General features: G+C 40.7%; 1 protein-coding gene across 1 annotated transcript; it reads left to right on the forward strand.

The window, feature by feature from the left end:
• On the forward strand, positions 1 to 909 carry Vom1r87 (vomeronasal 1 receptor 87). Its single transcript, NM_001009529.1, is given in 1 exon segment — positions 1 to 909. A coding segment is annotated over 1 exon segment (909 nt).
• Positions 910 to 18073: the final 17164 nt, after the last annotated feature.

Raw genomic sequence — 18073 nt, forward strand, 5'->3', positions numbered from 1 at the left:
ATGTCTTCAATCAAGAATGTCCTTTATCTCCAAACTGGACTTGGAGTACTAGCCAATATGTTTCTGCTGACTTTCTATATCTTCATTATCCCAGGTCATAGACCAAAGCTCATGGACTTGATCTCATGTCAATTAACTTTCATTCACATAATGATGTTCCTCAGTGCAGGGGAGATTTGGCTTACAGAATTATTTGAGTCACTGAACATGGAGAATGACTTCATATGTAAAACAATTTTTTACATAAGCAGGGTAATGAGAGGCCTCTCTATCTGTACCACCTGCCTCCTGAGTGTGTTCCAGGCTGTCACTATCAGCCCCAGTACCTCACTGTTGGCAAAATTTAAACATAAACTGAAAAAATACATCATCTATGCTTTCTTCTATATATGGTCTTTCAATTTGTCCTTCAGCAGTAACCAGATCTTCTCTGTTGGTTCTTATACCAATGTGAGTAAGAACAATCAGATGAAGGTCACTAAATACTGTTCAAACTTTCCCATGAACAGCATCATCAGGGGATTGATTTTAACAGTAACAACTTTAAGAGACGTGTTTCTTGTAGGAGTCATGCTAAGCACAAGTGCATACATGGTGGTTTTCTTGTTCAGACATCAGAGGCAATGCAAGCATCTTCATAGCATCAACCACTTGAGAGTGTCCCCTGAGAAAAGGGCCACTCAGACCATCTTGCTCCTGGTGATTTGCTTTGTGTTCATGTACTGGGTGGACTTCATCATCTCATCCACATCTATCCTGTTATGGAAGTACGACCCTGTTATCCTGACTATTCAGAAGTTTGTGATGAATGTCTATCCCACAATTACTCCTTTGGTACAAATCAGTTCTGACAACAGAATAATCAATGTGCTGAAAAACTTATGGCCAAAATGCCAACAGGCTTCTTAAATGGGGGTTCTCTCTCTCTCTCTCTCTCTCTCTCTCTCTCTCTCTCTCTCTCTCTCTCTCTCTCTCTCTCTCTTATGCAAAGGACCCTGAAACATATACAACAGAAGACTGCCTGGTCTTGCCTCAGTGAGAGAAGACACATGCAACCTTCGAGAGACTTGAGGCCCCAGGGAGTGGGGAGGTCTAGTGGGGTGGGGACATCCTTTTGGACATCAGGGAGGAACTATTGGAAGAGGAACAGTCAGTGCATACTGGTGTGGGATAATGAGTGGACTGTAATAAAAGAGTAAAGAATAATATACAAAAGGGGAAATTTAATTTATTTTCTAGGTATGAGTTTTGTGACAGCATGTCTACAAGTGTGCAATTCTGGTGTTCAGAGAGGACATATGAGGTCATTGGACCATTTAGAACTGGACTTAGCAATGATTCTAGGATTTTATATTGTGAGGATTCTAGCTTCAGTTATTAAAAAAAAACTAATTCTTTTTAAATTATTTAATAGTCCAAGAAGCAAAGTAAGATTTTTATATGATTTAAGTAAAATATGAGGTATCATACATTCTTTTATCATTTCTGCTGCCAAGATGTATGGAGTTCTTTCAGTTCATGGTACACCAGAAGTTGATATTTCCACATGAATTCTCTTTCTCCATTATAATTCATATCATAAATGTTCCCCTGATGCTGAGTTTACTCGAAAGAAGATTCTTAACTTCTAGTGACTTTTTGCCATTTATGTTGAAAATATGTTAATTTACTCTAAATTTTCCAGAATAATGCTAAGATGATATTGTAGATTTGTTTCCCAATTATTTTGTTTACTCTCTCATACAATACTTCCTGACCACAGTTTCCCATATATTCACTCCTTTCAATCCCTCCCTAACCTCTTCTTCCCCCAGAGCCACTCATTTTCCTCATAAAAGGAAAAGAACAGGCCTCCCAAGGATATCAACTGAACATAGCATAGCAAGTTATAGTAAGACAAGGTGCAAAGCCTCTTATGAAGACTAGATGAAGCAAGTTACTAGGAGGAAAAAAATCCACAAACATAAGCAAAAGAATCACAGACACCACCTCTCACTCTTACAAATCCCATAAGAACACCCAAACTACACAACTATCATATATATGCAGAGAACATGGCTCACACCCATACAGGCTTTATGTTTCTTACTTTAATCTCTGTAATCTCTTGTGATCCTCCATAGTAGATTCTGTGAGCCATGTGTTCCGGATATCCTTGATTCCTCTGGATCCTATAATCTTTTCTCCCTCTTCTCATCTATGGGTTTCCCTGGCTCTGCCTGATCTTTGGCTATGGATCTCTGTTTCTGCTCCCATCAGTTCCTGGCTCATGCTTCTTTCAGGTGACTATTGGGATAGGTGCTAATCTCTGAGTACAGCAAAATATAATTGGGCATCATTTCATTGATATTTTTCCACTTGGTTGGTTCTGTCCTGGGTCTGTAGGTTGTCCTCTCTCTGGTTCTTGGTGATGTAGGAAGCATAGGCTACCCCAGGACTCTGGGTCAAAATTTGTAACACACATTAGTTAGCCACAAACACATGTTCAGTGTCACCATTACCACAGGACCTCTGACAGGAAGAGCAGATTGTCGATAGAAAGTTTCTGCTGGGTTTATGTCCTAGTCCCTCTGCTGTATGCCTTGCCTCTTTATACAAATTACCTCTTCAGGCTTTGAATCCCACATTACTAGGGAGCTTCACTGAGGTCACTCTCATTTATTTCAGGGAATTTTCAGTTAATTACCTTTCTATATCATCCACCCAACCACACCCCAATTCCAGTCTTCTCTTTTATTACTATTTCTCCATCTTCCCACATCCTGACTTATCCCTCCTGTTCCCATCCCTCCTGACCGACAGTCTACCTGCAAATTCTATTCTTTTCACCTTCCATTCATCTCCCTTTGAGCCCTCCCTGTTACTTTGCGTTTCTGGATCTGTGGATTGTGGCATGAACACCTATTATTTTATCTTAGTGTCTACTGGTAAGAGAGTACACACTGTGTCTTCTTCAGTCTGGGTAACAATACTCAGGATGATTTTTTTCCTAATTTTGTCCATCTGCCTACAAATTTCATAATGTTTTTATTTTTATCAATTCAATAATACTCTGTTGTGTATATTTACCATATTTTCTTTAACCATTCATAGGTTGTGTTGTTTACAGTTTCTACCTATTATGAATAAAGCTACTGTAACATACTTGAGCAAATGTCCTTGTGGTATAACTGAGTATCCTTTAGGTATACACCCAGGAGAAGTATAGCTGACTTTGAGGTGGTTCGATTCCCAATTGTTAGAGGAAATGCCATATTGATTTGAAGAGTAGCTGTACACCTTTGTATTTTCCAAAGTAATGGAGGAGTGTTCCCCTTACTCCACACTCATGCCTAGATGAGTTGTCATCTCTGTTATTGTTTTCAGCCTCTCTAAAGAGTGTAAAATGAAGCCTCAAAGTAGGTTTGATTTGCATTTCACTGAGGGGTAAGAATGTGGAATATTTTAAGAGTATCTCAGCCATTATGATTCAGCCTTTGATAATGTATTGTATAGATAAGTACATCATTTTTAATTGGATTCTTGGGGTTCTTTTTAGATTTTTTATTGAATATATTACTTTTTTTTCATCTTTACTAAATTGGGTATTTCTTATTTACATTGCAAATATTAATCCCTTTCCCGTTTTCCAGGCCAACATCCCCCTAACACCTCTGCCTCCCCTTCTATATGGGTGTTCCCCTCCCCATCCACCCCCTCTTATTGCCCTCCCACCAACAATCCCGTTCACTGGGGGTCCAGCCTCAGCAGGACTAAGGGCTTTCCCTTCCACTGGTGCTCTTACTAGGCTACCTATGCAGTGGAAGCCCAGGGTCAATATATGTATAGGCTTTGGGTAGTGGCTTAGTCCCTGGAAGCTCTGGTTGCTTGACATTGTTGTACTTTTGAGGTCTCGAGCCCTTCAAGCTCTTCCAGTTCTTTCTCTGATTCCTTCAACGGGGGACCTATTCTCAGTTCAGTGGTTTGCTGCTGGCATTCGCCTCTGTATTTGCTGTATTCTGGCTGTGTCTCTCAGGAGCGATCTACATCCGGCTCCTGTCAGTCTGCACTTCTTTGCTTCATCCATCTTGTCTAATTGGGTGGCTGTATATGTATGGGCCACATGTGGGGCAGGCTCTGAATGGGTGTTCCTTCAGTCTCTGTTTTAATCTTTGCCTCTCCCTTCCCTGCCAAGGGTATTCTTTTTCCTCATTTAAAGAAGGAGTGAAGCATTCACATTTTGATCATCCGTCTTGAGTTTCGTTTGTTCTAGGGATCTAGGGTAATTCAAGCATTTGGGTTAATAGCCACTTATCAATGAGTGCATACCATGTATGTCTTTCTGTGACTGGGTTAGCTCACTCAGAATGATATTTTCCAATTCCAACCATTTGCCTACGAATTCCATAAAGCCGTTGTTTTTGATAGCTGAGTAATATTCCATTGTGTAGATGTACCACATTTTCTGTATCCATTCCTCTGTTGAAGGGCATCTGGGTTCTTTCCAGCTTCTGGCTATTATAAATAAGGCTGCGGTGAACATAGTGGAGCATGTGTCTCTTTTATATGTTGAGGCATCTTTTGGGTATATGCCCAAGAGAGGTATAGCTGGATCCTCAGGCAGTTCAATGTCCAATTTTCTGAGGAACCTCCATACTGATTTCCAGAATGGTTTTACCAGTCTGCAATCCCACCAACAATGGAGGAGTGTTCCTCTTTCTCCACATCCTCACCAGCATCTGCTGTCACCTGAGTTTTTGATCTTAGCCATTCTCACTGGTGTGAGGTGAAATCTCACAGTTGTTTTGATTTGCATTTCCCTTATGACTAAAGATGTTGAACATTTCTTTAGGTGTTTCTCAGCCATTCGGCATTCCTCAGCTGTGAATTCTTTGTTTAGCTCTGAACCCCATTTTTTAATAGGGTTATTTGTTTCCCTGCGGTCTAACTTCTTGAGTTCTTTATATATTTTGGATATAAGGCCTCTATCTGTTGTAGGATTGGTAAAGATCTTTTCCCAATCTGTTGGTTGCTGTTTTGTCCTAACCACAGTGTCCTTTGCCTTACAGAAGCTTTGCAGTTTTATGAGATCCCATTTGTCAATTCTTGATCTTAGAGCATAAGCCATTGGTGTTTTGTTCAGGAAATTTTTTCCAGTGCCCATGTGTTCCAGATGCTTCCCTAGCTTTTCTTCTATTAGTTTGAGTGTGTCTGGTTTGATGTGGAGGTCCTTGATCCACTTGGACTTAAGCTTTGTACAGGGTGATAAGCATGGATCGATCTGCATTCTTCTACATGTTGACCTCCAGTTGAACCAGCACCATTTGCTGAAAATGCTATCTTTTTTCCATTGGATGGTTTTGGCTCCTTTGTCAAAAATCAAGTGACCATAGGTGTGTGGGTTCATTTCTGGGTCTTCAATTCTATTCCATTGGTCTATCTGTCTGTCTCTGTACCAATACCATGCAGTTTTTATCACTATTGCTCTGTAATACTGCTTGAGTTCAGGGATAGTGATTCCCCCTGAAGTCCTTTTATTGTTGAGGATAGCTTTAGCTATCCTGGGTTTTTTGTTATTCCAGAAGAATTTGCAAATTGTTCTGTCGAACTCTTTGAAGATTTGGATTGGTATTTTGATGGGGATTGCATTGAATCTGTAGATTGCTTTTGGTAAAATGGCCATTTTTACTATATTAATCCTGCCAATCCATGAGCATGGGAGATCTTTCCATCTTCTGAGGTCTTCTTCAATTTCTTTCCTCAGTGTCTTGAAGTTCTCATTGTACAGATCTTTTACTTGCTTGGTTAAAGTCACGCCGAGGTACTTTATATGATTTGGGTCTATTATGAAGGGTGTCGATTCCCTAATTTCTTTCTCGGCTTGTTTCTCTTTTGTATAGAGGAAGGCAGCTGATTTATTTGAGTTAATTTTATACCCAGCCACTTTGCTGAAGTTGTTTATCAGCTTTAGTAGTTCTCTGGTGGAACTTTTGGGATCACTTAAATATACTATCATGTCATCTGCAAATAGTGATATTTTGACCTCTTCTTTTCCGATCTGTGTCCCCTTGAACTCCTTTTTTTGTCTGAGTGCTCTGGCTAGAACTTCAAGAACTATATTGAATAAGTAGGGAGAGAGTGGGCAGCCTTGTCTAGTCCCTGATTTTAGTGGGATTGCTTCAAGTTTCTCTCCATTTAGTTTAATGTTAGCAACTGGTTTGCTGTATATGGCTTTTACTATGTTTAGGTATGGGCCTTGAATTCCTATTCTTTCCAGGACTTTTATCATGAAGGAGTGTTGAATTTTGTCAAATGCTTTCTCAGCATCTAATGAAATGATCATGTGGTTCTGTTCTTTCAGTTTGTTCATATAATGGATCACGTTGATGGTTTTCCTTATATTAAACCATCCCTGCATGCCTGGGATGAAGCCTACTTGATCATGGTGGATGATTGTTTTGATGTGCTCTTGAATTCGGTTTGCCAGAATTTTATTGAGTATTTTTGCGTCGATGTTCATAAGGGAAATTGGTCTGAAGTTCTCTTTCTTTGTTGTGTCTTTGTGTGGTTTAGGTATAAGAGTAATTGTGGCTTCATAGAAGGAATTCGGTAGTGTTCCATCTGTTTCAATTTTGTGGAATAGTTTGGATAATATTGGTATGAGGTCTTCTATGAAGGTTTGATAGAATTCTGCACTAAACCCGTCTGGACATGGGCTCTTTTTGGTTGGGAGACCTTTAATGACTGCTTCTATTTCCTTAGGAGTTATGGGGTTGTTTAACTGGTTTATCTGTTCCTGATTTAACTTCGTACCTGGTATCTGTCTAGGAAATTGTCCATTTCCTGAAGATTTTCAAGTTTTGTTGAATATAGGTTTTTATAGTAAGATCTGATGATTTTTTGAATTTCCTCTGAATCTGTAGTTATGTCTCCCTTTTCATTTCTGATTTTGTTAATTTGGATGCACTCTCTGTGTCCTCTCGTTAGTCTGGCTAAGGGTTTATCTATCTTGTTGATTTTCTCAAAGAACCAACTTTTGGTTCTGTTGATTTTTCTATGGTCCTTTTTGTTTCTACTTGGTTGATTTCAGCTCTGAGTTTGATTATTTCCTGCCTTCTACTCCTCCTGGGTGTATTTGCTTCTTTTTGTTCTACAGCTTTTAGGTGTGCTGTCAAGCTGCTGACATATGCTCTTTCCTGTTTCTTTCTGCAGGCACTCAGCGCTATGAGTTTTCCTCTTAACACAGCTTTCATTGTGTCCCATAAGTTTGGGTATGTTGTACCTTCATTTTCATTAAATTCTAAAAAGTTTTTAATTTCTTTCTTTATTTCTTCCTTGACCAGGTTATCATTGAGTAGAGCATTGTTCAATTTCCACGTATATGTGGGCATTCTTCCCTTATTGTTATTGAAGACCAGTTTTAGGCCGTGGTGGCCCGATAGCACGCATGGGATTATTTCTATCTTTCTGTACCTGGTTGAGGCCCGTTTTTTTTGACCAATTATATGGTCAATTTTGGAGAAAGTACCATGAGGAGCTGAGAAGAAGGTATATCCTTTTGCTTTAGGATAGAATGTTCTATAAATATCCGTTAAGTCCATTTGGCTCATGACTTCTCTTAGTCTGTCGACATCACTGTTTAATTTCTGATTCCATGACCTGTGAATTGATGAGAGTGGGTGTTGAAATCTCCCACTATTATTGTGTGAGGTGCAATGTGTGTTTTGAGCTTTAGTAAGGTTTCTTTTACGTATGTACGTGCCCTTGTATTTGGGGCATAGATATTTAGGATTGAGAGTTCATCTTGGTGGATTTTTCCTTTGATGAATATGAAGTGTCCTTCCTTATCTTTTTTGATGACTTTTAGTTGGAAATTGATTTTATTTGATATTAGAATGGCTACTTCAGCTTGCTTCTTCCGACCATTTGCTTGGAAAGTTGTTTTCCAGCCTTTCACTCTGAGGTAGTGTCTGTCTTTGTCTCTGAGGTGTGTTTCCTGTAAGCAGCAGAATGCAGGGTCCTCGTTGCGTATCCAGTTTGTTAATCTATGTCTTTTTATTGGGGAGTTGAGGCCATTGATATTGAGAGATATTAAGGAATAGTGATTATTGCTTCCCGTTATATTCATATTTGGATGTGAGGTTATGTTTGTGTGCTTTCATTCTCTTTGTTTTGTTGCCAAGACGATTAGTTTCTTGCTTCTTCTAGGGTATAGCTTGCCTCCTTATGTTGGGCTTTACCATTTATTATCCTTTGTAGTGCTGGATTTGTAGAAAGATATTGTGTAAATTTGGTTTTGTCATGGAATATCTTGGTTTCTCAATCTATGTTCATTGAGAGTTTTGCTGGATACAGTAACCTGGGCTGGCATTTGTGTTCTCTTAGGGTCTGTATGACATCAGTCCAGGATCTTCTGGCCTTCATAGTTTCTGGCGAGAAGTCTGGTGTGATTCTGATAGGTCTGCCTTTATATGTTACTTGACCTTTTTCCCTTACTGCTTTTAATATTCTTTCTTTATTTTGTGCATTTGGTGTTTTGAGAATTATGTGACGGGAGGTGTTTCTTTTCTGGTCCAATCTATTTGGAGTTCTGTAGGCTCCTTGTATGTCTATGGGTATCTCTTTTTTTAGGTTAGGGAAGTTTTCTTCTATGATTTTGTTGAAGATATTTACTGGTCCTTTGAGCTGGGAGTCTTCACTCTCTTCTATACCTATTATCCTTAGGTTTGATCTTCTCATAGAGTCCTGGATTTCCTGTATGTTTTGGACCAGTAGCTTTTTCCACTTTACATTATCTTTGACAGTTGAGTCAATGATTTCTGTGGAATCTTCTGCTCCTTAGATTCTCTCTTCCATCTCTTGTATGCTGTTGGTGAAGCTTGTATCTACAGCTCCTTGTCTCTTCTTTTGGTTTTCTATATCCAGGGTTGTTTCCATGTGTTCTTTCTTGATTGCTTCTATTTCCATTTTTAATTCCTTCAACTGTTTGATTGTGTTTTCCTGGAATTCTTTCAGGGATTTTTGTGTCTCCTCTCTATGGGCTTCTACTTGTTTATTTATGTTTTCCTGGAATTCTTTCAGGGATTTTTGTGTCTCCTCTCTATGGGCTTCTACTTGTTTATTTATGTTTTCCTGGAATTCTTTCAGGCATTTTTGCGATTCCTCTCTGTAGGCTTCTACTTGTTCTCTAAGGGAGTTCTTCACGTCTTTCTTGAAGTCCTCCAGCATCATGATCAAAAATGATTTTGAAACTAGATCTTGCTTTTCTGGTGTGTTTGGATATTCCATGTTTGTTTTCATGGGAGAATTGGGCTCCGATGGTGCCATGTAGTCTTGGTTTCTGTTGCTTGGGTTCCTGCGCTTGCCTCTCGCCATCAGATTATCTCTAGTGTTACTTTGTTCTGCTATTTCTGACAGTGGCTAGACTGTCCTATAAGCCTGTGTGTCAGGAGTGCTGTAGACCTGTTTTCCTCTCTTTCAGAGAGTTATGGGGACAGAGTGTTCTGCTTTCGGGCGTGTAGTTTTTCCTCTCTACAGGTCTTCAGCTGTTCCTGTGGGCCTGTGTCTTGAGTTCACCAGGCAGCTTTCTTGCAGCAGAAAATTTGGTCTTACCTGTGGTCCTGAGGCTCAAGTTCGCTCGTGGGATGCTGTCCACGGGCTCTCTGCAGCGGCAGCAACCAGGAAGACCTGTGCCGCCCCTTCCGGGAGCTTCAGTGCACCAGGGTTTCAGATGGTCTTTGGCTTTTTTCTCTGGTGTCCGAGATGTGTGTGCAGAGAGCAGTCTCTTCTGGTTTCCCAGGCTTGTCTGCCTCTCTGAAGGTTCAGCTCTCCCTCCCACGGGATTTGGGTGCAGAGAACTGTTTATCCGGTCTGTTTCCCTCAGGTTCCGGCGGTGTCTCAGGCAGGGGTCCTGCCGCTCCTGGGACCTCCCCCACGGGAGCCCAGAGGCCTTATACAGTTTCCTCTTGGGCCAGGGATGTGGGCAGGGGTGAGCAGTGTTGGTGGTCTCTTCCGCTCTACAGCCTCATGAGTGCCCACCTGACCAGGCGGTTGGGTCTCTCTCTCACTTCCTTTGGTTTTCTATATCCAGGGTTGTCTCCCTTTGTCCTTCCTTTATTGTTTCTATTTCGACTTTTAATTCCTTCACCTATTTGATTGTGTTTTCGTGTAATTCTATCAGGGATTTTTATGTTTTCTCTCTAAGGGATTCTATTTGTTTACTTGTGTTTTCCTGCATTTCTCTAAGGTAGTTCTTTATATCTTTCTTAAAGTCCTCCATCATCATGATCAAATGTGACTTTAAATCTAGATCTTGCTTTTCTGGTGTGTTTTGATAGTCAGTGTTTGCTTTGGTGGAAGAATTGGGCTCTGATGATGCCAGGTAGTCTTTGTTTCTGTTGCTTCAGTCATGTGCTTGTCTCTCACCATCAGGTTGTCTCTGGTGTTACCTTGTTTTGCTCTTTCTGACAGTGGCTTGACTGTCCTATAGGCCTGTGTGTCAGGAGTGGTATAGACCTTTTTTCCTGTTTTCTTTCAGACAGTTATAGGAACAAAGTGTTCTGCTTTCATGCATGTAGTCACTCCTGTCCTCTGGTTTTCAGCTGTCCCTATGGGCAGGAACCAGAAAGGCCTGGTTCTCCTGGGCCCTTCTTCTCCTGGGTCCCTGTGTGCAGGGGACCCAGATGGTGCTAGGCATTTTCCTCTAGAGGCAGAAATGTGGGCAGAGAGTAGTCTCCTCTGTTTTCCCAGCATGTCTGCCCCTCTGAAAGTCTAGTTCTCCCTCCCACAGTATTTGGGTGCAGGGACCTGTTTGACCTGGTCCAGTCAGATCCACGCACAATCTTGACCACAGGGCTCCTGCAGCTTGACTGACCCTATCCTCCTTTGCCCAGAGGCCCTATTCAGTTTCCTCTTGTGCCAGGGATGTAGTCAAACGTGGGCAGAAGTGTTGGTCTCTCCCTCTGTGCAGTCTGGACAATCAGGTCTCTCTCCCACGGGGTTTGGGAACAGGGAGCTGTGGGCCAGGATCAGTAAGGTTCAGGTGCCAGCTAGAAACTGGAAGTGTCTGGTGCCAGAGGAATTTTGCCTTTGTGTGTCCTGAGTCCACTAGGCAGGTCACTTGGAGCAGAAAAGTTGGTCTTAACTCTGGTCTCAGGCCTGAAGTCGCTCCTCAGGGCTTGGTTTCAGCTATCCGTAAGGGCAGAAACCAGAAGGGCCTGCCACTCCTTCTCCTAGGTCCCTGTGCACATGGGGCCCAGATGGTGCTAGTCATTTTCCTCTAGAGTCAGAAATATGGGCAGAGAGTAGTCTCCTCTGTTTTCCCAGCATGTCTGCCCCTCTGAAGGTCTAGCTCTCCCTCCCCTGGATATATTTCTTTATTTATATTTCAAATGCTAGTTCCTTTTTCAGTTTCCTGTTCATAAGCCACCTATTCAATCCCCCTCCCCCATAGTGGTATTCTCCCCATTTACTCACCCTTAACAAAAACCCCAAAATTCCCCTGCACTGGGGGTCCAACCTTGGCAGGACCAAGGGTTTCCCCTTCCACTGGTGCCTCAACAGGTCTATTCTCTCCTACATATACAGTTGGAGACCTGAGGCAATTCATGCATAATCTTGGGATAGTTGTTTAGTCCAAGGAAGCTTTAGTTGGTAGACATTGTTGTTCTCCTGGGGTTTCAAGCCCCATCAGCTCTTTCAATCCTTTCTCTAATTCCCCCAAAGGGGACTTAGTTCAGTGGTTTGCTGCTAGTATTCGCCTCTGTATTTGACATGGTCTGGTTGTGTATCTCAGGAGAGATCTATATCCAGTTCCTGTAACCATGCACTTCTTAGCTTCATCAATCTTATCTAGTTTTGGTGACTGTATATATATATATATACATATACATATATATATATATGGGCCACATGTGGGGCAGGCTCTGAATGGCCATTCCTTCCATCTCTGCTCTAAACTTTGTACCCATATACCCTCCTATAGATATTTTTCTTCCCCCTTTTTATAAAAAGTGAAAAATCTGCCTTTTGGTCATCATTCTTCTTATTCTTTATGTGGAATGTGGATGGCATCTTGGGTAATTTGAGCTTTTGGGATAATATCCACTTATTGATAAGTGCATAGCATGTGTGTATTTCTGTGATTGGGTTACCTCACTCAGGATGATATTTTCTAGTTCAATCCATTTGCCTATGAATATCCTGAAGTCATTGTTTATGGTTGCTAAGTTGTACTGCAATGTCTAGATACCACATTTTCTGAATCCATCCCTCTGTTTAAGGGCATTTGGATTGATTCCAACTCTGGCTATTTTAAATAATGTTGCTATGAATATAGTGGAGCACCTGTCTTTGTTGTATGGTGGAGCATCTTTGGGTATATGCCTAGGAGAGGTATAGCTGCATCCTCAGGTAGTGCAATGTCCAATTTTCTGAGGAACCTCCAGACTGATTTGCAGAGTGATTGTACCAGTTTGCAATACCAACAACAATGGAGGAGTGTTCCTCTTTCTTCACATCCTCCCCAGCATCTGCTGTCACCTGAGATTTTGATCATAGCCATTTTGACTGGTGTGAGGTGGAATGTCAAGGTTGTTTTGATTTGTGTTTCCCTGATGACTATGGATGTTGAACATTTCCTTAGGTGATTCTCACTCATTCAATATTCCTCAGCTGAGAATACTTTGTTTAGCTCTGTACACCATTTTTTTTCTTTTTTTTTCTTTTTTTTCTTTATTAACTTGAGTATTTCTTATATACATTTCAAGTGTTATTCCCTTTCCCGGTTTCCGGGCAAACATCCCCCTCCCCCCTACCCTTCCTTACGGGTGTTCCCCTCCCCACCCTCCCCCCATTGCCGCCCTCTCCCCAACAGTCTAGTTCACTGGGGGTTCAGTCTTAGCAGGACCCAGGGCTTCCCCTTCCACTGGTGATTTTACTAGGCTATTCATTGCTACCGATGAGGTCAGAGTCCAGGGTCAGTCCATGCATAGTCTTTAGGTAGTGGCTTAGTCCCTGGAAGCTCTGGTTGCTTGGCATTGTTGTGCATATGGGGTCTCGAGCCCCTTCAAGCTCTTCCAGTTCTTTCTCTGATTCCTTCAACAGGGGTCCTACTCTGAGTTCAGTGGTTTGCTGCTGGCATTCGCCTCTGAATTTGCTGTATTCTGGCGATCTACATCGGGCTCCTGTCAGTCTGCACTTCTTTGCTTCATCCATCTTGTCTAATTGGGTGGCTGTATATGTATGGGCCACATGTGGGGCAGGCTCTGAGTGGGTGTTCTTTCAGTCTCTGTTTTAATCTTTGCCTCTCTATTCCCTGCCAAGGGTATTCTTGTTCCCCTTTTAAAGAAGGAGTGAAGCATTCGCAGTTTGATCATCCGTCTTGAGTTTCATTTGTTCTAGGCATCTAGGGTAATTCAAACATTTTGGCTAATAGCCACTTATCAATGAGTGCATACCATGTATGTCTTTCTGTGATTGGGTTAGCTCACTCAGGATGATATTTTCCAGTTCCAACCATTTGCCTACGAATTTCATAAGGTCATTATTTTTGATAGCAGAGTAATATTCCATTGTGTAGATGTACCACATTTTCTGTATCCATTCCTCTGTTGAAGGGCATCTGGGTTCTTTCCAGCTTCTGGCTATTATAAATAAGGCTGCGATGAACATACTGGAGCACGTGTCTTTTTTATATGTTGGGGCATCTTTTGGGTATATACCCAAGAGAGGTATAGCTGGATCCTCAGGCAGTTCAATGTCCAATTTTCTGAGGAACCTCCATACTGATTTCCAGAATGGTTGTACCAGTCTGCAATCCCACCAACAATGGAGGAGTGTACCTCTTTCTCTGCATCCTGGCCAGCATTTGCTGTCACCTGAGTTTTTGATCTTAGCCATTCTCACTGGTGTGAGGTGAAATCTCAGGGTTGTTTTGATTTGCATTTCCCTTATGACTAAAGATGTTGAACATTTCTTTAGGTGTTTCTCAGCCATTCGGCATTCCTCAGCTGTGAATTGTTTGTTTAGCTCTGAACCCCATTTTTAATAGGGTATTTGTCTCCCTGCGGTCTAACTTCTTGAACTCTTTGTATATTTTGGATATAAGGCCTCTATCTGTTGTAGGATTGGTAAAGATCTTTTCCCAATCTGTTGGTTGCTGTTTTGTCCTAACCACAGTGTCCTTTGCCTTACAGAAGCTTTGCAGTTTTATGAGATCCCATTTGTCGATTCTTGATCTTAGAGCATAAGCCATTGGTGTTTTGTTCAGGAAATTTTCTCCAGTGCCCATGTATTCCAGATGCTTCCCTAGTTTTTCTTCTATTAGTTTGAGTGTGTCTGGTTTGATGTGGAGGTCCTTGATCCACTTGGACTTAAGCTTTGTACAGGGTGATAAGCATGGATCGATCCACATTCTTCTAAATGTTGACCTCCAGTTGAACCAGTACCATTTGCTGAAAATGCTATCTTTTTTCCATTGGATGGTTTTGGCTCCGTTGTCAAAAATCAAGTGACCATAGGTGTGTGGGTTCATTTCAAGGTCTTCAATTCTATTCCATTGGTCTATCTGTCTGTCTCTGTACCAATACCATGCAGTTTTTATCACTATTGCTCTGTAATACTGCTTGAGTTCAGGGATAGTGATTCCCCCTGAAGTCCTTTTATTATTGAGGATAGCTTTAGCTATCCTGGGTTTTTTGTTATTCCAGATGAATTTCCAAATTGTTCTGTCTAACTCTTTGAAGAATTGGATTGGTATTTTGATGGGGATTGCATTGAATCTGTAGATCGCTTTTGGTAAAATGGCCATTTTTACTATATTAATCCTGCCAATCCATGAGCGTGGGAGATCTTTCCATCTTCTGAGGTCTTCTTCAATTTCTTTCTTCAGTGTCTTGAAGTTCTTATTGTATAATTCTTTTACTTGCTTGGTTAAAGTCACACTGAGGTACTTTATATTATTTGGGTCTATTATGAAGGGTGTCCTTTCCCTAATTTCTTTCTTGGCTTGATTCTCTTTTGTGTGGAGGAAGGCTACTGATTTATTTGAGTTAATTTTATACCCAGCCACTTTGCTGAAGTTGTTTATCAGCTTTAGTAGTTCTCTGGTGGAACTTTTGGGATCACTTAAATAAACTATCATATCATCTGCAAATAGTGATATTTTGACTTCCTCTTTTCCGATCTGTATCCCCTTGACCTCCTTTTGTTGTTTGATTGCTCTGACTAGAACTTCAAGAACTATATTGAATAAGTAGGGAGAGAGTGGGCACCCTTGTCTAGTCCCTGATTTTTGTGGGATTGCTTCAAGTTTCTCTCCATTTAGTTTAATGTTAGCAACTGGTTTGCTGTATATGGCTTTTACTATGCTTAGGTATGGGCCTTGAATTCCTATTCTTTCCAGGACTTTTATCATGAAGGGGTGTTGAATTTTGTCAAATGCTTTCTCAGCATCTAATGAAATGATCATGTGGTTCTGTTCTTTCAGTTTGTTTACATAATGGATCACGTTGATGGTTTTCCTTATATTAAACCATCCCTGCATGCCTGGGATGAAGCCTACTTGATCATGGTGGATGATTGTTTTGATGTGCTCTTGAATTCGGTTTGCCAGAATTTTATTGAGTATTTTTGTGTCGATATTCATAAGGGAAATTGGTCTGAAGTTTTCTTTCTTTGTTGGGTCTTTGTGTGGTTTAGGTATAAGAGTAATTGTGGCTTCATAGAAGGAATTCGGTAGTGCTCCATCTGTTTCAATTTTGTGGAATAGTTTGGATAATATTGGTATGAGGTCTTCTATGAAGGTCTGATAGAATTCTGCACTAAACCCGTCTGGACCTGGGCTCTTTTTGGTTGGGAGACCTTTAATGACTGCTTCTATTTCCTTAGGAGTTATGGGGTTGTTTAACTGGTTTATCTGTTCCTGATTTAACTTCGTACCTGGTATCTGTCTAGGAAATTGTCCATTTCCTGCAGCTTTTCAAGTTTTGTTGAATATAGGCTTTTATAGTAAGATCTGATGATTTTTTGAATTTCCTCTGAATCTGTAGTTATGTCTCCCTTTTCATTTCTTATTTTGTTAGTTTGGACACACTCTCTGTGTCCTCTCGTTAGTCTGGCTAAGGGTTTATCTATCTTGTTGATTTTCTCAAAGAACCAACTTTTGGTTCTCTTGATTCTTTCTATGGTCCTTTTTGTTTCTACTTGTTGATTTCAGCTCTGAGTTTGATTATTTACTGCCTTCTACTCCTCCTGGGTGTATTTGCTTCTTTTTGTTCTAGAGCTTTTAGGTGTGCTGTCAAGCTGCTGACATATGCTCTTTCCTGTTTCTGTCTGCAGGCACTCAGCGCTATGAGTTTTCCTCTTAGCACAGCTTTCATTGTGTCCCATAAGTTTGGGTATGTTGTACCTTCATTTTCATTAAATTCTAAAAAGTTTTTAATTTCTTTCTTTATTTCTTCCTTGACCAGGTTATCATTGAGTAGAGCATTGTTCAATTTCCACATATATGTGGGCATTCTCCCCTTATTGTTATTGAAGACCAGTTTTAGGCCGTGGTGGTCCGATAGCACGCATGGGATTATTTCTAACTTTCTTTACCTGTTGAGGCCCGTTTTTTGACCAATTATATGGTCAATTTTGGAGAAAGTACCATGAGGAGCTGAGAAGAAGGTATATCCTTTTGCTTTAGGATAGAATGTTCTATAAATATCTGTTAAGTCCATTTGGCTCATGACTTCTCTTAGTCTGTCGACATCACTGTTTAATTTCTGTTTCCATGATCTGTCCATTGATGAGAGTGGGGTGTTGAAATCTCCTACTATTATTGTGTGAGGTGCAATGTGTGTTTTGAGCTTTAGTAAGGTTTCTTTTACGTATGTAGGTGCCCTTGTATTTGGGGCATAGATATTTAGGATTGAGAGTTCATCTTGGTGGATTATTCCTTTGATGAATATGAAGGGTCCTTCCTCATCTTTTTGATGACTTTTGGTTGAGAATCGATTTTATTTGATATTAGAATGGCTACTCCAGCTTGCTTCTTCCGACCATTTGCTTGGAAAATTGTTTTCCAGCCTTTCACTCTGAGGTAGTTTCTGTCTCTGTCTCTGAGGTGTGTTTCCTGTAGGCAGCAGAATGCAGGGTCCTCGTTGCGTATCCAGTTTGTTAATCTATGTCTTTTTATTAGGGAGTTGAGAGCATTGATGTTGAGAGATATTAAGGAATAGTGATTATTGCTTCCTGTTATATTCATATTTGGATGTGAGGTTATGTTTGTGTGCTTTTCTTCTCTTCGTTTTTTTGCCAAGACGATTAGTTTCTTGCTTCTTCTAGGGTATAGCTTGCCTCCTTATGTTGGGCTTTACCATTTATAATCCTTTGTAGTGCTGGATTTGTAGAAAGATATTGTGTAAATTTGGTTTTGTCATGGAATATCTTGGTTTCTCCATCTATGTTCATTGAGCGTTTTGCAGGATACAGTAACCTGAGCTGGCATTTGTGTTCTCTTAGGGTCTGTATGACATCAGTCCAGGATCTTCTGGCCTTCATAGTTTCTGGCGAGAAGTCTGGTGTGATTCTGATAGGTCTGCCTTTATATGTTACTTGACCTTTTTCCCTTACTGCTTTTAATATTCTTTCTTTATTTTGTGCGTTTGCTCTTTTGACTATTATGTGACGGGAGGTGTTTCTTTTCTGGTCCAATCTATTTGGAGTTCTGTAGGCATCTTGTTTGCCTATGGGCATCTCTTTTTTTAGGTTAGGGAAGTTTTCTTCGATGATTTCGTTGAAGATATTTACTGGTCCTTTGAGCTGGGAGTCTTCACTCTCTTCTATACCTATTATCCTTAGGTTTGATTTTCTCATTGAGTCCTGGATTTCCTGTATGTTTTGGACCAGTAGCTTTTTCCACTTTACATTATCTTTGACAGTTGAGTCAATGATTTCTATGGAATCTTCTGCTCCTTAGATTCTCTCTTCCATCTCTTGTATGCTGTTGGTGAAGCTTGTATCTACAGCTCCTTGTCTCTTCTTTTGGTTTTTCTATATCCAGGGTTGTTTCCATGTGTTCTTTCTTGATTGCTTCTATTTCCATTTT

Source organism: Rattus norvegicus, chromosome 4, assembly GCF_021556685.1.
Source record: "Rattus norvegicus strain SHRSP/BbbUtx chromosome 4, alternate assembly SHRSP_T2T, whole genome shotgun sequence".
Classification (NCBI taxonomy): Eukaryota; Metazoa; Chordata; class Mammalia; order Rodentia; family Muridae; genus Rattus; species Rattus norvegicus.